At 37.9% G+C, this 19,942-nt stretch overlaps 2 protein-coding genes across 3 annotated transcripts in view; both read right to left on the bottom strand.

The window, feature by feature from the left end:
* PTPRB (protein tyrosine phosphatase receptor type B) overlaps positions 1-13,577 on the bottom strand; it is a 116,154-nt gene extending 102,577 nt beyond the window's left edge. Inside the window, exons 1-3 of the mRNA XM_007463538.1 lie at positions 13,510-13,577; positions 11,851-12,246; positions 1,995-2,245 (exon numbers count right to left, since the gene is read on the bottom strand). Coding sequence (XP_007463600.1) covers positions 1,995-2,245; positions 11,851-12,246; positions 13,510-13,564 — 702 coding nt within the window. The 5' untranslated portion in view covers positions 13,565-13,577. The remainder of the gene's footprint in view (positions 1-1,994; positions 2,246-11,850; positions 12,247-13,509) is intronic.
* Positions 13,578-14,237: 660 nt separating this feature from the next.
* The window catches only part of PTPRR (protein tyrosine phosphatase receptor type R), a 268,141-nt gene continuing 262,436 nt past the window's right edge, over positions 14,238-19,942 (bottom strand). For both annotated transcript variants that reach the window (XM_007463536.1, XM_007463537.1), the window contains one exon: positions 14,238-15,429. In XM_007463536.1, the coding sequence (XP_007463598.1) occupies positions 15,336-15,429 (94 nt within the window). In that variant the 3' untranslated portion in view covers positions 14,238-15,335. The remainder of the gene's footprint in view (positions 15,430-19,942) is intronic.

Raw genomic sequence — 19,942 nt, 5'->3', positions numbered from 1 at the left:
CTTTACACAATTCCAAGCAATTAAGTTGAACAATTTTATTCCTCTCTAATACTCTTCTAGGTGTTGAGGTAGAGTACCTTTCAAAATTACTTTTAAAGGACAGGAATTTTACCTCCCAAGTGACCCATTTTTACTTTTCAAAGTATTTAACTACAGCTGTTTATAACAGATTGTTATAAAGTAAATGCTCCCACTAAATCAAATGATGATCTAGCAGGGTTGCCTCACCTAAGGCATGAGAGTCATGGAAAACTGCGGTTTTAGAAACTGCCTTTAGAAAGAGCATAGCTTTTATACATTCAGCTTCTGAGGACATAGTTAAGGTTTTGCCTGAGCGTCAAGAAAAAAAATGGAACATGAGATCTTTGGCTGCATAGTCATTCTGGTGCTCCATCTGGGAGCTCATATAAACTTTAGAGTAAACTTCACTTTAGAAAAATACTAAAAATCAAAAACCAGAAAACCCTACAGAGTAGTTGCCACAGCCCAAGGCTGCAAACCCAGCTCTAGGGCTGGACCACGTGGGCTCTGTAACACGGTGCTGGGTCGGCCCTCGGGACTGGTATGCCGGCAACAGAGCTCTAGAGCTGGCTGTCCTTGACTCATTCCAGTGAGCCTGGCCACGTCTGGGAGCTTTCTGTGTCTTTGTTTCACAATGGTCTGACTTGGGCAAAGATGGGGAAATATTCCTTTTGCTAAAAGACAGTGCTTTAGTGTTCAGGCAGATATGTTTCTATTGTAGTTTTTATTCAGCATGTTTCTTATTTGACACAGTTTTTGTTTTGTACTAGTATCTGTCTCTGTCTCTATGTGTATATCTGTATGTATACTGACAAAAATTAGTACATATATACTGATATCACTACATGTGTACTGGTATGTATCAGTACATATATATGTGTATACACACACACACACACACACACACACACACACATCTGTACAGAAAAAATAATTTTTTTTTTTTGCGGTATGTGGGCCTCTCACTGTTGTGGCCTCTCCCGTTGCGGAGCACAGGCTCCGGACACGCAGGCTCAACAGCCGTGGCTCATGGGGCCCAGCCGCTCGGCGGCATGTGGGATCTTCCTAGACCGGGGCACGAACCCATGTCCCCTGCATCGGCAGGCGGACTCTCAACCACTGTGCCACCAGGGAAGCCCTGGCTCTATTTGTTTTGTGATCAATAATGAGGTATGTGTTCACTAGTAGGGAGTCATGTGCAATATTCATTTCTACACAATGCAAAAGAAACCAGAGCACTAAAATGCATGTCATATGCATAGTGTTGGGCTTTTACTCTCTTTAAATTATTTGGATTGCTTATTAGGACACAGCTAAATATTGCCAAATGAAACCTTAGCTTTTAAAATTTGTTTTAATTACACTGTTACTGTCTAAAATGATAGGCTAAAACCCTGAGTGGAAAGCAAAACCGAAGAGATGGACACCTGAAATGGAAACACTATGTGAACAGACTCTATGGCTGTGTCATTGCTGCTTCTCAGCCATTTATCTGTCCTCTTGTGGATGCTGATGTGAAATTGCTATGAGACTCAGCTTATCCTCCTCCATGTTCACAAATCCATTATAGTGATTGCTGAATCTTCCATTGCTTTGTGACTCTCTCCCCTCCCTTACAAGCATAAACGATTGTGAAATATATCCGGGGGACCTGCAAGGGACTGATTTCAATTTCTATTTCCTGGTTTTAGGTTATTGTAAGCCTACGAACCCTGACGTCGGTTCAGAAATGTGGCCAACCTACAGGAGTGCAGTTATATTTATCTTCAGCTTATAAAGGTGTAGCAATTTAAATTCTATCCCAAAGATTTTCTCATTACACAGAATGCATTCATGTACAATTAGCACCCAGGACACAGAGTGCCTGATCTCCCACTTGAGTAGCAGTATTTCCAGCAAAGCAAATCTCTTCAACCAATGGGCTTTCTGAGACCTTACCAAACCACACTCCATCCCCTCCCCTCTCCCCTTACCTCTTCAGTGGTGCTGGAGAAGGGTTGAGTAGTCCAGGGAACCCAAGATGTAGTTCCGGCCATCTGCAGATTGGGGTGCTGCCTCTGGCTGCTGTTTTGGCTGTAGTTTTCTGTAGTACTTCTGGTGAAGGTCTCTGTGGTATTACTAATAAGGTGTCCCGGGCTATATGGAAGTGCATTAAAAGTAGTGGGGATTTGGGGAGGAGTTGTGTTTCTAGTACTCCTTACTGAGACTTCTGCTCCCAGGCCAGCTGAGGTAAAGAAAGGACAGTTGCTAAAATTACCCTCATGTTTTAGGGATTCTTCACATAAAAGCAATTTTACTTAGAAAAAGACCGCTTTAACAATGGGCATGTAGATAAGCTTCAGTTATATGAAAAATAGAAGATACTTTGAGTATGACCATACTCATTTGCCCTGCCCATTTCACCCATCTGTCAATTTTATCCATCTGTCAATTTTACAGGGTGCAGGGAGAGTTGTGGAAACTGTGCCATCAGGGCTATAACTGTGCTATAAGCATACAAAGAGGCTCAAGATGGAAACGGTATTTTTTAACATTTAGCAAGATGTAAATATCAGCTGTTCTCTTAAATGTAAATAAAATAATCATTACCATTAAGCATCTTTTCCTGGAGATGGGGAGGGTTGTGCAGAGTACCCTGTATACAGTGTTGCCAAATTTTAGCAAATAAAAATATGTGATGCCCAGTTAAATTAGAATTTCACATGAATAACCAATAATTCAGTATATTTAATAACCTCCCCAATATACAACATTACATTATATTATATTGTATATTAGGAATATGCTTATACAAAAAAATTGTCATTTATCTGAAATTCAAATGTAACTGAATGTTGTATATTTTATCTGGCAACCCTACCTGCACATCTACCAGATCTAGGCTTTGATGAATGTTTAGACATTCTCCCTAGTTTCTGTTTGTTTTTATCTTCTTGAATCCTGTGCCACTATCACTTCCATTGTGCCTGGCAGACCAGATTCATTTATCCCTGGGGTGTATTCTACAGGGCAAACCCAACTGTACTAAAAGCCTTTACAACAAATTCCAAGAAGCAGTCTTAATTCTGCAGTCTTAATTGAGTTAGGTGTTAGAATGTCCTTTTACATAGATAGTGATCTATTGTTGGGATGTAAAAATTTCTGTATGTGGAGATTAGTATTTTGGTCATTTTGAGCTTTGGCCAATGCTAATCCCCTGAGTTGACAGGGGATTTCAATTTCAGCTGTGACAATTTTAGCTCTCAGACCCTCAAAAAAAAAAAAAGATTTAACGAGGAGGTGAGGACAGAGACAAGCTTCCAAATACCTAGCATGTAATTATGTGTCTTAGCATATGTCAACCTGTGTACTCTTCTTCACTAAGGAGCAATTGGTAAGTTCTCATCCTGAGAAGTATTGTTTTTAGTCAGCTTACAGAATTAATTCAATGGATGAAACAAGACTTCCCCCAAATTAGGTAAATGATCAAAACACGCTTGAAATTTCTTCTGCAAATAACATAGCTTATCGCCATTGCACGTAGCTTTGGAATATCTTATGGAAACATTTTTACTCTTCTGTAATTGTCTTTAATTAACCTTCTAAATGTATTTTTTAAAACCCTCCAAACCAAACAAGTCCATTTTCCATTTTAGGCCACCACCTTTTTTTCCAAAGAAAGAACCTACAGAATATTCAGGTCTGGTACCCCTTCACTTTGTGCCTATGTTTTTTTTTTTTTTTTTTTTGCGGTACGCGGGCTTCTCACTGCTGTGGCCTCTCCCGTTGCGGAGCACAGGCTCCGGACGCGCAGGCCCAGTGGCCATGGCCCACGGGCACAGCCGCTCCGCGGCATGCGGGATCCTCCCGGACCGGGGCACGAACCCGCTTCCCCCGCACCAGCAGGCGGACTCTCAATCACCGCGCCACCAGGGAAGCCCTGTGCCTATGTTTTTAACTTGGGCTATTTAAGAAGCAGGAAGGAAACTTTAGTCTTAACATTTGATTTCCAAATTTCATGCATTTCAAAGCAGTGATCTGCAAACTTTGCTAGGCATCACGTCACCTTTGGGGCTTGTTAGACAACTGAAGCCTAACCGCCTACCACCCTCCACCCCCGAAATTGTGATTTAGTAGATCTGGTGTGGGAACCAGCACCTGCATTTCTAATAAGTTTCTCAGGTGTAATATACATCCAAGTATATAATTTTATCCATATATACAATATGAGGCAAAGCTGAATTCTAATCATTTCTCATGTGGACATTGAAGGATTATAAAGTAGATGGGAGGAAAGAAGATCCATCAGATAAATACATAAGGTGATGAAAATAAGTTCATCTTTCCATTGCCTGAACTCTTTGTTGTAATGGGTGCTATGAAATTATACTAAAAATAGTAGATCTTTGGATGTTTTGGGTTCTATAATTCTTCTGATGTTCTTTGAAAATGTATATACATTTTACAGTTCATGAAAGAACAAGATATATTTTGACAAATGCAAGGAAAAGTTCTTACACAATGGAACAATATGTTGAAGCTATTTTTAAAAAGCTTTATTGTGCCATTGCCACTACATTGTTTCCACATTATACACAATTCCTCTTAGAACACAATTCAAAATAAGGTTGACCGTCCTGGGTCCAATCTCAGAAGTTTTAGCACTTAATGTGTGAAAAATAAAGTTTAGCACTGATAGCTCACCTATAAGATGATTTGCAATGACTGCATCATATCAAGCCCATATTTCAAACACATTTCTTAAAAAAGCAATATGTATTTTAGTTTATTAATTCATCTATGATTGCCTCAGAAAAAAATCAATAATAGAAATGGAATTTTTGTATAATGATAATAAAGACAATACACAATTTGTTAGTTTCCCTCTTTTAAATGATACAAAAAACTTTTGAGCATATTGAAAGAAATAACTTGAATAAAGCTCATTTTGGAGGTAGAACATTTTAACTATATTGATACTTTCCATTCTGTAGGAAGACACCAAATGTAATGTGCCCTTTAAAAGTGGGAAAATAATCTGGAAAAGAGTTAGCAAATGAAACAGAAGATACCTTAGAAAAATGATGATTTGTGTATATATATCTATACATAAATATTTACATCTAATATATAAAATATTCTAAACAAGATTGGGATAGAATAAAGACAAAGTGAAGGTCTGGGAATTATAATAGTCTAAATAATTATTAGAAATGGTAAAATGAATAATTAACATTTCAGAAAATGTAGTCAATGAAATAAAGGATACATTAAAAAATACACATGCCTAAAATTTGAAAAAGTGAGTAAGGAAGTGAAAAGTTGTTGAAAAGAGTACCAAAGATGGAGACTTTACAAACAATGGGAGACACAACAAATGAGAAGGCATACATAATCAGAGGTTAAATTTTTTTTTTACAGACCTTAAAAAAGATGCAAGATTAGAAAAAAGTAAAATTAATAAATGGAAATTGATACCATGACATAGCATAGTAAAACATCAAAGCATAGCACAGTAAAAAAAATGAGGTTAAAAAAATAAATGAAAGCTTAGCCAATCAAAGAAATACTTTTCAAAAGCCAATTACTACTCAACTACTGTACTATGGGTTGCCTTATGAAAATGTGCCTGGTTTATCCTAATGCCCCATGTTTTCTTTTGGGAAGGTACAAACACATACATTGGAAAAGGATGAGATGGTCGGGTAGAAGGATGGAGGGGGAAGAATGGCTTAAAAGTTCATGGCTACCAGGCTGTGGGAGAGACATGCTGAGCCAGAGGCTACTTAAACAGGGTCAGGGCAAGGGCAGATGGAAAGTGGGTGAATAACTTGGTGTGTCCAGGGCTGGCTCATCCATTAAGCACAATGGAACTTTGCCTAGGGCACATGATTATAGGGCCCATGAAATGATTTAATTTCTTCGAAAATAATTTTTCATAAAGAACTTTCAGGGTCAAAGAAAATGTTAAAAACTTTTTTTCACACATCATGAAAGAACGAGAATGTTAGGACACATGAAAATCTATTAACTTATTTTATTTTTCCCAGTGGAGAAAGGGACCCACAAAGATATAAGAGCACACATGAAAGGCATTTGTGGCCCTGGGTGTGCCCTGATAAGTTCATTGATGTGTAGGTTGAAAATGGTTGGGGGACTCTGGATGTTGTGTTAGATATTTTTTAATGATCGTATAAAGCATATATTAATAATCATGACCAGATGATTTTCAATGATCATGTAAATAAATGGTTAATTGCAAGGCCCATATTGTTATAATGATGCTAGGAGAAAAACTCTAAAATGGCTGTGACAGCCAATTTGGTCAAAGTAGAGTCTGTGTATACAAAAGACACTTTCGGTTTTGCTTTGTTCATTTCCCATCAAGCTCTCTGTATTTACAAGCACTCCTACCAATCCCTAAAGGAAATAAGTTACTAAAACCCTGTCTCCCAAGAGCATACATGATTGTTTACCTATTACAATGCTTATGCAGTTTATTCCCTCACCTGTATGAATACAATTAAACAATTACTTTAACCAACAGGTTTATCAAGCCAGCCAACAATATGATTTACTTCAGCAGTGAAATCTCTTTTGGCGATTTTACTAACTCAGCTATATCAGGGATATTGAAAATATGTCTGCAAAAATTTGCCTGTCCTCAGATAAGTATGAGAGCTGAATGAATGAATCTGTAGTAGATGCTGAATAAATGTTGACTGGTTGGCTGACATATACAATGTTTCTCTTCATACAATATGAAACATCTTAGTGAAAGTAACAATTTTCGACAATCATCCAGGTGTTCATACTTGTAGGAAGACTTGGCATTCCTTGGAATAGGTATCCAAAGGCTAGATGGAATTCTGTACTCTTCACCCAGAAGACCTAGAACTACATGAGCATAGTCTACCTGCCAATAGATTTGTGCTGGTGCTGTGGAAACTCTTTTCAAGTTTAGAATGCTTTTGTTTCCCTCTCCTAAGGATTATTTGTTTAGATATGCTTGCAGATCAGTAATATCCTTTGAGTAGATTTCTCTGTTACCCTTATAAAAGAGGGGGCCAATGAATGAGTTATTTTCCAGATCATGTAGGTCCCTAAAACTTCAATGATTCGGCCACTGTAACCTTTGTTGTCTGCTTGTGGTGTCAAGACTATTTCCTGTTGGAATAGATGCAACTGTAACTTTTGATTTAAAAATTCTTCTTAACTTGGGAAGAAGAGAAAAGCAATAGTCATGACTTCAATAGTGGCATAAAGTAGTCCTTAGCTTTCCTTTATTGTTCCCAATAATTCTGATAGTCAGCACCTTTTAGAAATTGAAACATTTACTAATTTAGACAGCATTTATTGACCAAGGGAACCAAGATTACCTGTAAAGGAGATGAAGATTTCTGTTATGATCCCTGTTAACAGGTTTATAGCACAGTAATTTAGTTTTTCTAACTCTTTTCCTTTTGCATCTCCTGTATGTACAAAAGACTTGGTCATGGAAAAATGATCTTTTCAATTGACTTTCTAGTGAACTTTCCTAGAAATGTACAAGTACCCCCCAAACTGTAGACCAATATAATTTTCGCTTTAGCTTATAAGGTTTTTGCTATGCAGGAAGCCCTTTACTTAGGAGTGCTATGTTTTAAGAGCTTGTACGTTAGAGATTTCAGCCTCAGAATGCATTTTTACTACTAAAGTCATAATAATCCTTAAAAAAGTCAAATGTGTGGTTATTTAAAATTGCTATACTGTTGAACAAAACACGATTTGGTTTTTCCTTATTGCATTATTGACGACTGCCTTGTGTGAATTTATAGAGACTGAGAAATTATACACAAAATATATTTAAAAGTCATACTCTTAATACAGTGACTCCAAGGATGTAGCTATACAATATAACACCAAAATATAGGGAGGAAAAATTAGAATCTGTCAATCACTTGTTTTACTGACACCTTGCTAAAGGTAAGATGGTTTCCAGATAACTGGATATCTGGCAACTGATTGACAAAAGAATATACGTGGAGAATGAAATTTTGTAATTTTTAGCCAGATGTGTTGGCATTTTGGAGGCAATGCTTTTTATTATTACTCTTACTATTCAGAATAATAGCTATAAGGCTCTAATTTTTAAAAAATTGATCTTAAAAGTTTGATTTTTTAGGGCTTCCCTCGTGGCGCAGTGGTTGAGAGTCCGCCTGCCGATGCAGGGAACACGGGTTCGTGACCCCGTCCGGAAAGATCCCACATGCCGCGGAGCGGCTGGGCTCGTGAGCCGTGGCCGCTGAGCCTGCGCGTCCGGAGCCTGTGCTCCGCAACGGGAGAGGCCACAACAGTGAGAGGCCCGCGTACCGCAAAAAAAAAAAAAAAAAAAAAAGAAAAGTTTGATTTTTTTAAAAAAGACTCTGTCTACCAGGTACATTTTTTTTTTTTTTTTGTCCAGAATAAAGATGTGTAGTATATTCTTTAAGGGTAAACTTGAAATTCAGAGGGAATGGCAAAAATCTCAATCTATCTTTTCTTTAATTTGGTATTCTATGTACTGGTGATCCTGGTTCTACACAATCTATATATTCTTTTTAATTAGATTCCCATTAATTAGGTCCCATTAAATTCTATTTGTCCATTAAAAGTTTGTTTTAAGGGGTTTTATTTATTTATTTTTTAAGTCTTTATTGAAATTTTTACAATATTGCTTCTGTTTTATGTTTTGGTTTTTTGGCTGCGAGGCATGTGGGATCTTAGCTCCCCAACCAGGGATCGAACCTGCACCCCCTGCATTGGAAGGCGAAGTCTCAACCACTGGACCACCAGGGAAGTCCCAAGGGGTTTTAAAGAAGTATAAATTATATGAAAATTTTAAAATACAGGTCAATTTTACATTCTTCTCCTAATAAAAAATCATTGCAGTAGCGCTGATTATTTGAGGAAATCTGACCCTATCTAGTATAGGTCCTTCTCTCAAAAACCTTTACCTTAACTTTTGAATTGAATTTTAACCCACTTTGGAAGCCTATTCAAGTCACCCTCCCTGTATAGAGGGACTCGAGTAAAGGAGAGATAGAAGAAGAAAAAAGGTGTCTTATTGAGAATGAAGCATAGCTAAATTATGACAAAATCCAGTGGGCACTCAAAGAATTGTTTAAAAAGTATCCAATTTAAGAATTATCTTTTAAATGAAAAAAAAACAAAACCCACGGTTGCTTAATGTGACACACTGGCAAGAATATATGTTGGAGGGAGGGGTATTTTTTTTTCCTACTTACACTCTATTGTAATTAGCTATTTACTTATTTGCCTTCCCCATTATCCTAAGAAGCAAGACATATTTAGTGATTCTCAACTTTGGCTGCACATTAGAATCACCTTGGAAGCATTTAAAAATCATAATGCCTGAGTTAGTTGGCCTAGAGGATGAAGCCTGGATATTAATACTATTTCAAAGGTCCCACTGGGATTCTGATGTGAAGCTTGGGTTGAGAACCACTGGTGTAGAGTACTTCAGTTACTAGCACAAGCTCTGGCACCTAGTAGGTAATAGAGAAATATTACTTAGATACTTGAATGGCATCATGAATATTTCCTCTATGAAACAAATATGAAATGTATGGTTCAGATTTTGACCTTCACAGGTATGCTTTTACTGAAGAACCTAATTAAAAAAATCACATCCTATGGATTAACAACATGCATATTTGTACTGCTTAAGAGTATAGTATTTAGTTATCAACTCTTTAAGAAAGGACATTTGGAATCATTCATCACAAACATCTGCATGCGATTTAATTTTTCACAATGGATTCTCTAGAAAATCAGTGAGTGTTCATGCTATGGGTCAACCGATATCATTCTGTGTGGATCGAGAAGAAAAATGTGTCTGTTAGCTTATAACCGTGTTAAGGCAAAAGTATACATTGTACCTATGCATATTCAAATATAAGATTTTTTTGAGCTAGAATCGTGCAAATTTTAGCTCTGCTTTTTCTAGGAGTCCATTTTTTTTCCAACACACATTATCAGGCATTTTTGGATATGGCATGTTCAGTGGTTAACTGTAACTGATATATTGTATCTACTTTACTTTTGAAGTGAAGTCCATCACCGGGCATGTTTTGTATGAAGGTCAAAGGAGATAGTTTTTCCATGAATTATCTTCTATCTTAAATAACTCATATTTTTTCCATGAATTATCTTCTATCTTAAATAACCCATATCTACTGAATCCATATGTGCTTTTAAAAAGTTCTAATGAAAGAATATTCTTCTAAATAAGGTTTGATTAGGATTTGGGGAGGAATCTCACTTCTTGTGGATAACCATACACCTTACAACTGAAATATTTACAATGTTTCTGTGTTGTTTAGGACAGGCCTAGTTAGATGAACTACAGGAAAGGAATTGTATGAACTGGTGCTATATGCTGTATACTCTCTGATAAAGTTGAATTTTCTAATTAACTTTTCCATGTTTTTTTATTTTACTCTCATATCAGAAATTTTATAAGAACAGGGACTCTTCTTGTATTGTAGAAGAGCCCATGCATTTAATTGGCACCTAACTAGATGTTTGTCTGATTTTTGAAGTGAATGAATGACAGATAACTGTTCAAAGATCAGTGTGGTGAAAAAAACTCATATAAGCCTCAAAAATCAACACCTAATAAAAAGATTTAAAGGTACAGTGGATGTTGATCCCCAGATGAGGAGAATCAAAATTATTTGGGGAACTTTTAAAAAAATATCAAGTATCATGCCCAAATATAGATTTCTTGGAATCAAATCTTGGAGATGATCACAGAGGAAGAAATGATGGCAATGATCCACTCTACTCCGTCTCCCCACCAGATGATTCTGGATGTAGCCAGTTGGGCAAGAGTCTGTGTAAGCATTTGGGAAGTACTATAAAATGGAACATGTACTGGTCGAAGAATCAAGAAACTTGGGTTCTAATCATACCTCTGCCACTTAATTATCTGGGACAATTCCCTTAACCTTGACAAATTTTAATCTTAATGAATGGCTTCATTTCTAGAGAATTCCTCCAGTGACTTATACCTAATATGTAATAATTCTTTTATCCTTCATGACTTCCTAAAGCAAACCTCTAATAGAGGAGTAAATAAGCAATAAGATGATTCAATAAAATAGAAAATTAAGCCATATCCACAAATAAAAATTCCCAGTCTAGGACTGAACTGTATGCTGTACCAAAAATTTATGCACGTGGACACAAGTTTTTATATGTGTCCATCATCTAGGTTATACCCATCAATGATCAACAAATTAGAAAACTCTGTGGCTGCACATTGGTTCTTACCATTTCAAAATATGTTATCTCCAAAAAGTATCTACCCTTAAACATTAGTACAAGAGATTGTCAAAAGCATAATTTATTATCTTCCCAGTCTTAGCAAGCACCAGTATGATGTTGTAATAGTTCCTCATAATCAGAGAATAGAAGTGTCTAAATCAGCAGAAATATTAATTTCCTGATCATTGGCTTTAGTCATTGCATATACATATGTACATAGAGCTACATACCCACATTTAGTAGTACTTAACCAAGTGCTTAATGTCTGGAACAAAAGAGAAGCTCAAGAAATATTTGTTGAATTAACAAAAGAAGCAAGAATAAAAGGAAGGAAGAATGAGAGATAGACAGAAAAAGTTGAGCTTATTTAATGAAGATAATGAAGTTTTCCAAGCCAGTGGGTACCACGTGATCCATTTCCATTAGCTTATGAATCTTCCATAGGAATTTTGTTGGGGCATGTGGACTTCCCTTGAATGTGAAAAAACAAGACATTTAGCAGAAAAACTTTCAGAATCGATTCTGAAAGGAAGAGCTCACCTTTTTTAGAGCAGAGGCTTTCATTGACTGGTTTTCCCTCTTCGTTGATATCTATTTTCATCCAGCTGTGGAGGTACTTCCTGCCCTTCTTGACCACTACCCTGAAGCCTTGTTTCTTGAGAAAGAGAGAGGCATTTTCCACCTCAAGGAACCCTTCCGTCTCATAGCAAGTCCATCGAGGTGCCCGGGAGCAGGGGGCAAAGATGGCGGATCGGGAAGGGCCACCAGAAGAATCAGAGATGCCCAGGCACAGAGAAGATTTAACATGAAGGAGCTTTCCATCCTCAGTCCACATCCACTGCTGGTTCTGGCTGGTCCCATTGCACAAGTCCATGACCACTCTCTCATTTTTGAAAAGGCACTGTTGTTTCTGGACATGGACAATCTGAAACCCCTCTGGAAGATGAGAAACTCATCAAGTACTACGTAGCAAATCATAAGGCCCACCAGAAAACAAAACAACCCACCCACAAATCAGCCAGGTCAAAATACGAGGTTTACTTATCTTTTGCAATTGCTATCATTTCAAGTGACTATTCCCAGATTCAACACACGTGATTTAAAATCCCAAAGCAGACAATGTCAAAATGTCACACTTAGCTCCCTTTCTTTTCCTTTCACATGGCTTAGGGAAGAAAATACACCCCCATTGAAATAATGAAAGGAAGCTTGGAAAAGAAACAAGACCATCCAAAGGGTATGGTGCGATATTTTAGTCCAAGTAATTAAATATGTTAAAGTTCTAAAAAACCCAGTTCCTGTTTTAACCATTTCACTCCTTCCACCTCACCTCCATCCCCCACTCTAAAAAAGCAACCCTTTTTCCAAACCTTAAATTACTATTACAATAAGTGTTAGTATACAAATGGAATAGTTTGAATATAATTTTTAAAAATTGGATATATTTATCCACAAATAAAATTTCTCATTTCTCTTAGCACACCCTCCTAGCTAATAGCAACCAAGTGAAAGTATTGATTATCACAAATTAATTTTTTTATAATCCTAGGGAGAAGCATTTCTCTGTTTTGACAGTATCTACAGTCTTCCTTCAAATGCTAATAGATTAAAAAATTCACCTCTTCTCCATGTGAGAAAACTAAATACCCAATTGTTAAACATCAGGATTAAAAAATGAGATATTCAGGCTCAAAAACCATTTTCAAGGTGCTTTTACTTAATTTTCTCAGCTCGCCCATGAAAATATTCAGACGTTCCAAATAACAACTTCCAAATAAAACACATCACAGTTCCCCAACCCCCCTTTAATCATATTTCTTATATTTTCTTTCTTTAGCACAAAGGAAGCAAAACTATAGCCTGACAGGGAAAAAGCATGGAGATGCCACAGACTGTTACATAATGATACATTCTTCCCAGCTCAGGGCTGCTTTACTCTCTGCTGTAAGGATGCCATTTCAGGAGCTGCCTGAGGCATTTGGAAGACACAAGAGAAGGCCATTTATTTTCTTTTGGAGAGAAATCTCAACGGTGTGGGCATGGCAGGCTCCTTTTATTCCCCCTCCTCATTGTCTTTGGCTAAACAGCCATGGAGAGCCGGCTCCATTTCCGCCTTGTTTCAGACACTTTTCCAAGGACAGAGACTCCCCTGAGGGCTGTTGGAGAAATGCCTCAGGAAACTGAGGCAGACCCACTCACCTGAGTTCCCGAAGATGAAGCAGGTAAGAATCGCCACGTAAAATTCAGCCTCCATTTTCCACTTAACGACTGTTCATGCTTCGCTTGGAGGAAAAAAAAAAATCTCCCAGATAAGAGAAGCAAAGACGAGGAAGGAAATGTGCCTTCATGGTGGGGGGAAAAGTCAGTGACGAGCACTTCCTCCTATTGAATTGTTTGGGGGAAGTTTTACACCAGTTGTCCTTTTCTGTTTCCTTAGAAAGAAGGGATTATGATTGCCTCTCTTTTTTTATGTAGAAAATATTCCAGCCTTCAGGAGCAGAATAAAACTTGTAAGTTTTCTTCTACCATCCCTGTGGCACATGACTACTTAAGCTCAAGAAGGAAGAAAGGAATTGTAATCTTAGGTAACTGAATGTTCCTACATTACATCTCTTCAGGTGATGTGATTCTGCTGAACAAACAGAAATCGTGTAATTTATGAGGGTCTGTGACAAGTGATACAAAGATATAAACATGTACCGTTTGTATAGTGATAGCTGGGAGCCTATCGAGGAAAACCACATAATGATGGCACTTCTAGATCATTATTTCTCAAGTGATGACAATACCTGAGAGTTTGAAATAGCCATCTCCACTGGGGAGAGGCAGACTAAAATTAAACCCATCCCACTATCGACTTCAGGCTTTCCCCAAAAGATAATGGTCTCTCTTCAAATAGGAAAAAAAACGTCCATGCCTTACTCAACATTTAGTATTAAGAGTAGTTTATTGGCAGTAGGAAACAAAGTCAACATAGCTGCATTAAAAATTCATATTTGAGCAGAACATCTAGTGTTTGCTGAGTGTAGTTTTTCTTTTTTTTTTAAGCTTTATTTGTCTCTTGAGGATTAAATCCTTTCAGAGATTTAAGGATATCCATGGCAGCATCCTTTTAAAGAACCTCTGGAAATGGGACAGGTTACATCATTCCCAAAGGCATCTGCCTTTTGCTGGGAGAGAGATTTCAGGTAGACAGCATATTCAAAAATTCTTTCTTAGTAAAAGAGAGACAAGTATTTAAAATTCTTAACACATAGTTGCTACAAATTTGTTTTTCCCTTTGAAAGTAAAATGACTCACAATGTAGAAATACAGTGGGTAGAATTCTGGAGCAGAAACCACCTCTATGCCCAATAGTAGAGAGTAAATACATATATACCCAATGACAATCATTGTGCTCTGTAATTGATTGGTACGAGGTACTGATAAATACACATTGAATAGATAATATTTTCAAGACACATTTCCATATAAAATAGTTACTGCTTCTGATTTTTTTTTCAAAAACAAGGACTTATTTGTTAAAAATCCATTTTCAATCACAACTTTAGCGGCAAGATTCTGGTAACTGAGAAAGGAATTAGCACTTAAAACAGGAACAGTTTAACAGCTGACAGTCCATTCACAAGACAGAGTTTTTGCAAACATAAAAGCATCTAAACACACAATAATAATTTCTTCAGCAGCTCTTCAAGTCGTCATCTGATGACATAAATTTCATACATATATTCTGTGTGGCAGATAGTCAATACAGACAAAACAAAATCCTCCTTAGCTGTGTGAGAAATCAATCATACCTCCATCAGCAAAGGACCTTCAAAATAATTTAAGGGATGCTTACAAATGCATTCATATACACAAGAGGCTGGCAATCTTGAATATGTTGCCATCTTCCACAATCCATGCCCCAGCTTGACTTCACATCTTCTCTTTTCTTCCACTGCAGGAAGCTCCTTCCAGAAGCCTCAAGTGGGTAATTGACTAATCACCCCTAGAGAGCGATGGTCTGGTAAGTCTTCAGAGAATCACTGGACAGTTTGTGCCGCAAGTCTGCTCTCGTACAGGCACAGAGCGTGATGCACAAATTCATACTGCTCACTGGTCTGGACCATTCCACCCCTGCAAGGAAGAGATAATATAATAATTTATTGCTAACGTCCCACAGTCTCAAGTAACTCAGCGACCACACCCAAACGCAGGTGTTAGGCTAAAGACACACAGAACAGTTGGCCTGGTGATGCTTTTGTTATCCCTCTTACCTACGTCCAGATGACCCAACTGGTGAATTTAATATGCTAATGTATACAAAGGGATTAACACAGTGCCTAGTACACAGTAGGCATTTGATTAATTTTACCAACATATTGTCACTGGAGAGGCAGTACAGCCTCATGGTTAGGTACTTGGACTTTGGAACCAGACTGAGTTCAAATCCCTCCTATGCTAATTCTTAGTTGTGTTATCTTGGCCAAGTTCCTTAAAACCCTTTGCATCTCAGTTTCCTCCTCTGTTAAAGTGGGAGAAAACAGCACCTATTTCATAGGATTGTCTTGAGGGTTAAAGAAATTCATGTATCTGGAGTGTTAGTATTACTTCTTGGGTGCCTTATCATTCATTTTATACGGATTTATGCACTTGGATCAAAATTGATTGATGTAGGTTTACTAAACAAAACTCAACTGTGAAATGTTGCTCTTCCTACAAGTAAAAAAACTACCTTGGAATGGTCTATTTGAGTATGTTATGTGGAAGCAACCTTTGGGGGGTGGTGTGCCGAGTAAACACAATAGCAGATACTATGTATAAAATAGACAACTAATGAGAACATACTGTATAGCACGGGGAACTCTACTTAATGCACTGTGGTGACCTAAATGGGAAGGAAATCCAAAAAAAGAGGGAATATATGTATGTGTATAGCTGATTCACTTTGCTGTACAGTAGAAACTAACACAACATTGTAAAGCAACTATACCCCAATAAAAATTAATTAAAAAACCCACAATAGCAGGTGGGTCCTTATATGAGTTGGAAAGAGAATTGGTTCTTGCTTTTTTCCCTTTGTCATTTTCATTATCATCCCTAGATACCTTATGTTTTTTTTTTTTGTTTTTTTTTTTTTGGCGGTACGCGGGCCTCTCACTGTTGTGGCCTCTCCCGTTACGGAGCACAGGTTCCGGACGCGCAGGCTCAGCGGCCGGGGCTCACCGGCCTAGCCGCTTCGCGGCATGTGGGATCTTCCCGGACCGGGGCACGAACCCGTGTCCCCTGCATCGGCAGGCGGACTCTTAACCACTGCGCCACCAGGGAAGCCCGATACCTCATGTCTTAGCTTAGTAGAAGGTATCTGACTTCATGAGAAGTAATGATGCTTCTCGTTATACTTTTATACATAAAATAGCTATATGGCATTTTGTTCTTTTGATAGTGGTTCTTTTACGTGGCAAAGCTACTGATAGTTGTGTAAATGTTACATATTTTTTCTGCTCACTGAATAACTACATCCCTGTTAGTAACTATTTGAAGTCTTATAATCTTCATAACTCTACAACCAATGCTACAACCAATTTTAAACTTATGTTTTAGCTAGCTCTTCCTAGTGGCTGTTGTTACCATTCAAAATAATTATTTTGAGGCCTTTGAGCACTGAACTTAAAAAACGAAATATACTGCCTCACTGTAGTGTGATTTCTAGGTAATGGTAATAACTAAAACTGGGCTTGTATCTATGTTTACTTGGCCACCTCTATAAACACAAGCTTACAAGATACTAAAGCAGTAAGATTTCACCCTTTTAAACTAAGCAGTGATATTAAGTTAGTGACACTTCACCCTTCAAAATGACACTAAATTGGTCGACATAATGCCCAAATGATGTATTTGGCAAGAAATAAAAAGGTAAATATACGTTCTTTGGGGACTGCAACTTACTGGCAGAAATATTTCATCGGTCCTCTTCCCTAGAACTGCACATTTTGTTGTACTGAAGGCAACTTTCTGGCCAAAGTGTTCCTTGATCCTAAGTTGACAACAGGAATGGCCAACTGAGGATGTGGTGACTTTTCCTCTTCTTAGCTGATGACATCTGGGCACACCTAAAAACAGCAGGTGTCCGGAATATGCTGGCTTTGACTGTGAAGCTTGGGAGATCCAGCCACGGTAAATATTGAGGCAGCTCCAGGGAGCTGAGAGGTGCCTCCCTTCCTCTGGCATCCGCACAGCTCATTAGTCCCCCTCCTTGAGCTGCAGATGGTATGTGGAGCCTTATATGTGCTCCATCTCACGGACTCCGGTCTGTGAACTTCTTTCTACCATTTACTTCACACTGAGGCAAGATTTTCCCCTAATCGTATATTCTGGTGAACACTGGTATTTACATGTCCAACTGGTGAATGAATGAAGGCACAGTCTAGGTTTTAATTACCATTTTACCCCAGATAGGTTAGCAGTGTATTTTAATGCTTGGAGGATGCTTACTATGACATTCTGTTAACTAAGTCAATGTTGTTTCTGCCAGCGAAGTTGGAGAAGATGGGGAAATGAACTCATTAGTTGTAGGCTAGCAAAATTCTTGTGGGTCTCAAGGCTTAAGGAAGGTATATGAAAAGTTAGGTTACTTCCCACTTGTTTTGAAAAATAAAAGGGAGAGCATTGACATCAGAGGGATCCTCCGAGATCATGTATTCCAACTGCCAACAAAATGTTGTCTTTCCAAAAGGGAGCAGTCTACATGGTAGATGGTCAGCTAGTTTCTGCTGGAGTGCTCAGCCTTTGCCAAGGTTGGCAGGGAAACTTCTGAAGACATCAGAATGAATCTGCCCCTCTCTAACTTTCACCCGCCCCATTGGTCCAACTGAAATAACCCCCAAAAACCTTAAGGCTCCTCTTATAGTCACACAATAGTCTCTAAATGCTGGAAAACAACCATCAAAGTCCCGTAATCTTTTCTTCTCTAGACTAAACATCCTGTGGTCACTCAATATTTTTATGCAGGCTGGTTTCCCTGTCACTCACCAATCTAGTCTCCCCTTTCTACAGGCTGTTTTTATCAAATATGACCTTCTTAGAGTGTTGTGTCTACTCCCAATGAGATCCAGTCAGTGGGAATATTTTCCCCCTTGAACTCCACGTTATAGACCAATGAGTTTGCATCTACAGGTGCACTGGGTGGAAAGATCCCACAGTGCCTACCTAGTGCCTGGTGCTTTGCAAGCATTTTAGGATAGTAAGTGAAGCTTTGGGTTAATGAAAAAGTCCATAGGATTTTTTTGAATGTGAAAATTAGAGCTCTCTTCCATCCTGTACTTATGCTACTGAGTTTTTTCAAACTAAATGCAGAACTTTTTGTTTATTCCTATTAACTTCAACTTGTTGGTTTCAGCACAAAGTTCTTATTTACTGATATCACTATTTCTATCATTCAGTATATTAGCCTCTATTTCTCACCCTCAGATTGCTGTCTCCCAGAGAGTTAACAAGCATGCCTTATGTCTTGTTATCTGTCATTTATAAGGTAGTAGAGAAAGACAGGGCTAAGATAGGGTCTTTATTATAAGTAATTTGATATCGTGTGATATACTGTCTAATCCCATTCCAAAATTATGTCTAACTAGGTTTTAGATCCTTTAAGAGCAGGCATGATGTTATAGTCTTTGCATATTTGCAAAAGTGAAAAGCACTTACTAGTCCTAAGTAAACACCTGTCAAGTAAGTTACCCAGGCCATGCTGTCTCATGTTATATGAAAACATATAAACTCCAGACTAAAAGAAGGCAAGGGACATCCCAGAATGCATTAACTGGAGGCTGACTCAAAATCAGGAACTCATTACACTCATCTTTTAAAATATTAAATTTCCAATTGCATATATTGGTATGTAGAATTCTCTGCTGATCTTTGTAAGAACTTGAATTCTAGGATTACCCTGCAGATTTTATTCTGTTATGGGACAAATACAGTCTTCTTTAGGCTGGTCATAGTGAAAAATACTCAAGAAGCTAATATAGTATCTATATACAAAATACACTTTTGGAATAAATAAAAAACACGAGATTAATCATGAACCCTCAAGAGAGCCCTGTACTGATTCAGCCTCCAGGAGAGCTCTGACTTGGACTGCAGGTACCTTTCAGGTCAGACAGGGCTCCATGGACTTGCTGAGGCCTGGATCTATATCACTGATGTAAAGTTCCTGAGCAAGCTGGTCTTCGAAGGTAAGAAGCAGGGATGCTCTTTTTATTACTTTAAAAGGCATTATCCAACTCCTTTTTAAAGAGCAGGCACTAAATAATCTTTGACCTCCAACAGATCATAGTTTAAACTTGACCAAAGTTAAGATTTTAAAAGATTTCCATGGTGATCAAGATGATGCTTCAGTGGAGAAAAGTTGTCATCATTCAGGCAGCATGCCGACATCACCACCGTTACCTAGTACATTGTATTAAAGCATTATCTCTCGCTGGAGAATCCTCTTTGAGCACAAATATTTTCCCAGGGGGTATAATGCATTAAGCTACAATATCTACTGCCAAACAGCAATCAGATTATCAAAAAAGGGTGAGGTCATATAAAAGCAGGGCAAGGCAACCCAATTAGCTGTGAGAGTCTCTGTGAGTTTGAAAAGGCACTTAGA

Source organism: Lipotes vexillifer, unplaced genomic scaffold (assembly GCF_000442215.2).
Source record: "Lipotes vexillifer unplaced genomic scaffold, Lipotes_vexillifer_v1.1 scaffold602, whole genome shotgun sequence".
Lineage (NCBI taxonomy): Eukaryota > Metazoa > Chordata > Mammalia > Artiodactyla > Lipotidae > Lipotes > Lipotes vexillifer.
Note: the sequence above shows the minus strand (reverse complement) of the source record. Positions and strands in the feature narration are given on the sequence as shown.